The sequence below is a fragment of the Siphateles boraxobius genome, unplaced genomic scaffold (assembly GCF_051911475.1).
Source record: "Siphateles boraxobius isolate OS27281-9 unplaced genomic scaffold, OSU_SipBor_1 5, whole genome shotgun sequence".
In the NCBI taxonomy this organism is placed as follows: Eukaryota; Metazoa; Chordata; class Actinopteri; order Cypriniformes; family Leuciscidae; genus Siphateles; species Siphateles boraxobius.
The window spans coordinates 12176136-12182671 of record NW_027509141.1 but is presented as its reverse complement, the minus strand read 5'-3'; the positions used below and the strand labels follow the sequence as shown (position 1 = coordinate 12182671).

Sequence of the window (6536 nt, the reverse complement as noted above, 5' to 3'; positions counted from 1 at the left end):
TTGTTTCCCAGGTGCAATTGAACGCAACAATAGTACCACCAATTAGGGCAACAGGGGCCATCCTCCTAAAGTGATGCCATGGAGAGTGCACCATATAGCGATGTGATCCGAAATCGCCCCCTATATTGTATGCTATTTGAAGGGACAGTCATTTGTAGCGGTGTTCGAAATCATAGTGCACATTCCAGCACTCATTCAATCCCATAATGCACCTCAAATGTACACAACTGCTAGCCGCTAAAAATACCCATGGACTGTGAGAGTTACACCAAACGAATTCCAATATCTCACCAGATGTTGCCATCCACAGCACTTCCGGCACACTCAGAGTCTGAATACACACTTCTTTTGATTCACCAAATAATCCCTTCCCCACAGTTGCATTTCATACATTTGATTGCGTAAATTATTTTCTACATTTTAGAATAGTAAAGAATGACTTTTGACTGGTAGCAGATATCAGCATTGTATCCATCACAATGCTCTCTAAAAAACAACATTAGCTCCAGAAAAAACAAACACTAAATAAGCACATTTGTTTTCATGTTTTCTTTATTTTAAAAAGCCATCTGTGTGGTGATTACTGGTAGAATGACTCAATTCAGTTCGCTTGATGACAAAGAAAACCTCTTGCTCCCAACAGGAACATGCTTCACTATTCATTACAAAAATCTGAGGACAAAAATTTGTATTAAAAAACAAACAAATGAACCCAAAATAAAAAGAGAAAACAACAATAGAACATCACAAGTTTTCATTTGCATTAACACCAAACAAGACTCAATGTACAAGCAACGATCATTATATATCCTCAAAGTATCATTCATCTTACAGTGCTTTGTTTACAGGAAAAAACAAAAAATAAACATGTTTCTCTTTTGTCAATTTCAGAACATTTCTGCGTACACCTTTGTTTCTCTTTTAAACCACCACCAATATTTCTGTTCCCAAATTTCTTAAGTAAAAAAAAGAAAGAAAAAAGAATATGAAGCATCCACGGTCATCTTCTCTTGATTTTGCCAGCATCATTTTCTTTCAAGTCTGAAAGAGAGAATATTAAGTGCTGATTAAATCTATTTGTACTTCCTGAAGGAATAGTAGTACTTGCAAGGCAACAAAACATTGTTGAAGTTTAAGGTGAGGTTAGGTTTTAAACTTTGGTTCTTTATATTTTGCAATCATGACCAATCTACTCAGTATTCAAAACAACTTTAGGAGGGGAAGAATACATTTCATGCATTGAGAATTATTTATTAGCATGCATCTCGTCTATAATGCAGCACCTGATTCAAAAACCTATGCCAATCAGGTATTGATGCAAACACTAAACAGAATTATCATTTTTGCAATGCAATTCCTCATTTTGCAGACCAGTTCCTTGTAAGGTTGAGAATGATGCAGCAGGCTACTCCGATCTAGCATACTTTACTGAAACAGTACAGCATCATGCTAAATACTAACAATAAATGGTTTCAAGCATATAATTGCGCTAAATAAATAGACTTATGAACTTTTAAAAGATGGAAAAAACACTCCATATATCTTTTGTTGTTGATGTTAAAGGCTGATATTTAGTGCAAATTCATTATTTTTAAAGCGTAACTAAACCCCTGGTCAGAGGCTGACTCCACCCACTGGCAATATTTTAAAAATGCTGGAAAAGTGGGCAGAGCCCAGCGGAGGGGGGGGGGGGACCTGAGATGCATCTCTCTGTAGGCAAGGGTGTGATTAGCTGGTACCCTCTGATGTCAGAGGGTACCACAACTTCCAATAGGAAAATTCAACTGCATTAGCCACCGTTCAACCTGAAGAGGGCAGCACTGCAAAGTTTTTACAGCATATATAGTAGAATTGAAACAATTTAAACCCAAATGTCAAAAAATTTACTCGAATCAATGAACAGCATTTATGAACTTACAGATCATTAACTAAAAAAAGTTGTTTTAGTGTTTAGTTACCCTTTAATTTCAAACATTGTTACTTCTGTATGATAAAGAAATGTTTGTGCTGTCATGTTCAAAGTAACAACAGTTGAGAACCCTTGCACTAATGTTGCTGCCATTTGTGAATCCAGAACATTCTATGATCCCCATGTTTCCATACACTGTAAAACTCAACCAGTCAAGGCACTCAAACCATTTGAGGAAAACTTCAACCATTTAAATAAAAAATAAAAAAACTAATGTTTACGAGTTTTGAGTCCACATAAAATTAAATTCGATTTGTGTAGCTAAAACTTAAATTGCATTAAACCATTAAAATCTGGATCTTTAAATCTTTTACGGTTAAATGTTAGTTAGCAATAGCACAAGCACACTTGCATGTACCACAGTGATTAGCAAAGAGACAATTACTGTGCTAAAGTGTGCACAGCCATTGCTTTTTATATAAAGCAAAATATGGTCTTAATATAAATTGGCCAATCATTGATCTAATTTCCCTGAAATCTTTACTCTTCAGGGGAATGGTAACCCCTAAAACAGAAACCCTTTAAAATTTCAACATTACAGAACATTAAATACCAACAGATCACCCAAAAAAACAAACAAATAATTAACTTGAACATTTACTCTCCTTTACAATGAACTTTAAGTAATATTTAAAGCAAATCAACCTGTTTCATTTGGTATTTTTGACTGTTTTTTGCATGTTTGCACTCAAAACAATAGTTTGGTGAATTCGCTCCTTGGAGTTTACAGAGTAGTTGCTCAAGCAGAACTTTAATCATTCCGCAACCCAGTAACCTTCACAGTGACAAAAAGACTTTTGGGACTAAATAAATATCAAATCTCAGATCAAGCAATTTATCATACAGGGCCTGAACCGTAGTTTAGCGGTCCGTCACTGCACACACTAATGGAGTGAAACAAGCGTACACAAAAACAACAATCTGATCAATAAATAGCATGACATGAAAAATATGGCTTGACAGTCACAAATGGCGATTATGTTTCAGAGGAGGTTGTGAGCTTCACTTCACAAACACTGACATAGCCATGCAGTAGGTGTTGACAACAACAAGCCTTACTTCAGCCTGAAGACTGGCATTTCGTTTTGCATAACATACAGGCATTTACCGCAGACTCCTATACTTTGCCAACCTACTAGTTTGTTCTGCAGCGATCCTAAAGGAAGGGTAAAGAAAGAGAAGGAATGGAAAAACGCAGAAGGGTTAAAGAAACAAACACATAGACGTAAGGTCTGTTCACACTAAGAACGATAACTATTAGAAGCCATACCAAAAGATAACGTTATCATAAATGTACGGTGCTGTTATGTCACCTGCTGCTTTAAATGCTCAACCTATTTAAAGTCGGGTGGATTCTGATTAACTGTCAAAGTTTTTATGCTTCAACAGCTGAAAAGAAAAAGTACTCTGAAAGTGATTCCAACGACATTGTTCCTTTGTTTCTTTATCGTTATAGCTGTGGTGTGGATTTCCCTATTCTCAAAGAATTGGAACGATTATTAAAACTTTAAGGTTATTGTGCTTGGTGTGAAAGGCTCTTAATGCCCCATCACACATACAGTGCCTTTAACGTTGAATTGCCAGGTCACTGTACTGCTAGTTGCTCTTAGGCGTTTCTAATGCTAATCTACATGCCTCAATATTATTGGGGGGCTGTGTGACTGGCCATAACTTTTAAAAACCTGCCAACGAATAACATGTATTGGCAATAAACATAAGAATCTAAACTTGACTATAGATGGATAAGCTTCCCTGACATCAGTAGAACTTTTCTCAACTCTGTTGCATCAACTGTCTCCTAATGCCAGCAGAAATCACAGACTCTCATTGATAGTTAATGACTTTAGGAAGCTTTCTCCTAATTGTTGCCTGTATGAATGTCCCTTTGGGAAAGAGACAGGCTCTCTAAACATTAGACAGGCAGAAGTCAAACCCTCCTTAAAAGGCATTCCCGCTGTACAGAATTGTGCCTAGAAAAAAATAAAACACTAAACGCTTAAAACTAATCAATGAATGGGCACTTACTTTCTCCCTATGGTCTCTCTGAAGGCACTACAGATTAATTGAAAGTGAACGACTGTTAATTAGCAGGTCATACTCATGGAGGTAGATTCGAAATTTGTGAAATGAATCTAGTCCCAAAAGACAGAAAATGAGGAGAGGAAACTTCTTAGTGAACCAAGCACACACTACAGAGACAGCGACACATCCACAAGTTCAGCAAAATGTTCGGAGTCAGAGTCTCTCTGCCCTAGGGTGTCTTCACTCTGAACATTTTGCTGAACTGAATCAAAGCCTCTCAATTGATAAGTAGTGCAATTAGAAGCTGCCTTTTACTGCGTCAGAAATAGGGGTGGGTATTAAAAATATATAAAATATTAAATATATTAAATATGTATAGAAAATATATTAAATATTTTTGATACATTCATAATAATATTGATCGCGAATCGCAATACATAATTAATGAACACTGTTAATATCACGATGTAAATGTCTTTAATGTAATGTGATTTAATGTAAATTCAATTTGGCCTTTAAGGTTCCTAAAGACTAGCTTCATAAGACTAGCTTCATGTTCCTAACCGGTTCATTTGTTCACAGAAGTCTCTATAACACTTTACAGTCTCTTTGTTAACATTAGTTAATGTAACTAACATGAACTAACAATGAGCAATACTTTTGTTGCAGTATTTATTAAACTTTTTTAATGTTAGTTAATAAAAATCCAGTCTTTCATTGTTTGTTCATGTTAGTTCACAGTGCATGAACTAATGTTAACAAACACAACTTTTGGTTTTAATAATGTATTAGTAGATGTTGAAATTGACATTAAGATTAATAAATTCTGTAGAAATATTGTTAATTCTTAGTTCATGTAAACTAAAGTAATTGATTAATGTTAACAAATGAAACCTCATTGCAAAGTGTTACCAAAGTCACTTGTGGTAATTTTGATGCAATTAAATATTTCTGTGAAAAATCCATGTAGGTATATATTTCTTCATTTGATGCAGCGTTTACATAAACTTGTCGGCATGCAAGTGTAAATGCAATATTGAGAGAAAGAAGTTTCTGGCTGACAGAGTGAGCACAGAAAACAACACGCATTAACAGCCTTTGCATTATTAAGAGCACTGACAACTGACAAGAGATAACACCGGTGCCATGCACCAAAATAAACGACAAGCTTTAAAAATGAAACAACATCAGCATTACTAAAATTATCATTGTTTTGTTGTAGTAACAAATTATATAACTCTTTAAGACTTAAAATTGTCATACGTTTAAGTCGTCAAATGAGACTTTGCCAGGCTGTAAACAAAACGGTATTTTGTTTTGTAAAGATTTTTTTTTATTATTGATTTAAACAAAGGGGGATAAGCCACTCAATTTGTCCAACCTTGGCTTCCTGTTTGAGGAAAAAATGTCTACATATTGAATAACGCTGTGCATTTCAAGGCAGTGGGACTAAGAATCCGCAAAACTTTACAATAATGGTGCTGAAAAAAGGACAGTAGAGACAACATCAGTTTGAAAGAAAAACTTTATGTTTCTCATAATGGACAAATGTGTTTTTGAAAATGTTTAAAATATGGATGGATACTGTACCTTTTCACAGCTTTCTGTGCCAGCATGCGGTTCCCAGCCAGGAATGTGAGGCTGCCTATAATAGCCAGATACTTCAGAGTCTGGAACATGTCCAAGTGGGTCCAGTACACATACATCAGACCCAACATAGCTGCAAGTGAAGAGGAATTTTTTTTATACCAGAATATTACATTTTTTTATTGATCACACTTTACAGCCGAGTGCTATGTAGTAAAAATAAGTCAACTTACCTGCATGGCCTACGTGGAAGAGAATAGTGCTGGGTGACAGAGTGAAGTTTGAGATATTGGCTCCAAGTTTAAACCACTGAATAGGAGAGAAAGAGAGAGAAAGAGTTTACATAGAGTTATTTTAATGGCAAGTCCATTTTAGATGTGCTCATAATAATTGGTCAGAAGGTCCTTACCAGTATGAGCAGGAGCAGAAATGGAGAGAGGACCAAGGCAGTAAATGTGTTAGATACAACTGTGGGTGGCTTCTTTTCTGGCTCTCTGAACAGATGCTGTAGAAACAATAAAATGAATGAAAAAAAAACAAGAATGAGATGACAGGACTGAGTGATAGTTAAAAAAATTAGCTTTAGATTTTTTTTTTAGCTTTTCGATATCTATCTCAATACTTATGTATATGTGCTCTATTTCAACCAAACATTATGATCAATTAAATAAAAAATATTTAATGTAAGGAAAAAGTCTAATGTAAGGAAAATTTAAAAAAAAATTAAAAAAGGAAAAAAAAAAACGCAATTTTCTTACGAATGCTTTTATTTTGCATAGTTCTTGTTCAACAAAATGTGCGATGCTTCCTTAAATAAATTACTAATAAAAATTTAACAATCTAACTGCGGTAGATGTGAAAGATAGGAATAAAAGTGATGTTAATTCAGCCAGCTCACATAACCGTATTTACTTCCTGTTTTCGGTCAAAGTCCACAGTAGTCGATTGACGAGTGCGC

The 6536-nt window shown here is 35.1% G+C and overlaps 1 protein-coding gene across 3 annotated transcripts in view; it reads right to left on the bottom strand.

The window, feature by feature from the left end:
• Window positions 1-534: 534 nt before the first annotated feature.
• Window positions 535-6536, bottom strand: part of rpn2 (ribophorin II) — a 43935-nt gene continuing 37933 nt past the window's right edge. For 2 of the 3 annotated variants that reach the window (XM_077202815.1, XM_077202816.1), the window contains 4 exons: window positions 5988-6083; window positions 5812-5887; window positions 5582-5711; window positions 535-1041 (listed from right to left, as the gene is read on the bottom strand). In XM_077202815.1, the coding sequence (XP_077058930.1) occupies window positions 1026-1041; window positions 5582-5711; window positions 5812-5887; window positions 5988-6083 (318 nt within the window). In that variant the 3' untranslated portion in view covers window positions 535-1025. Of the gene's footprint in view, window positions 1042-3028; window positions 3126-5581; window positions 5712-5811; window positions 5888-5987; window positions 6084-6536 lie in introns of all 3 variants that reach the window. The other variant, XM_077202814.1, reaches the window with a different exon arrangement.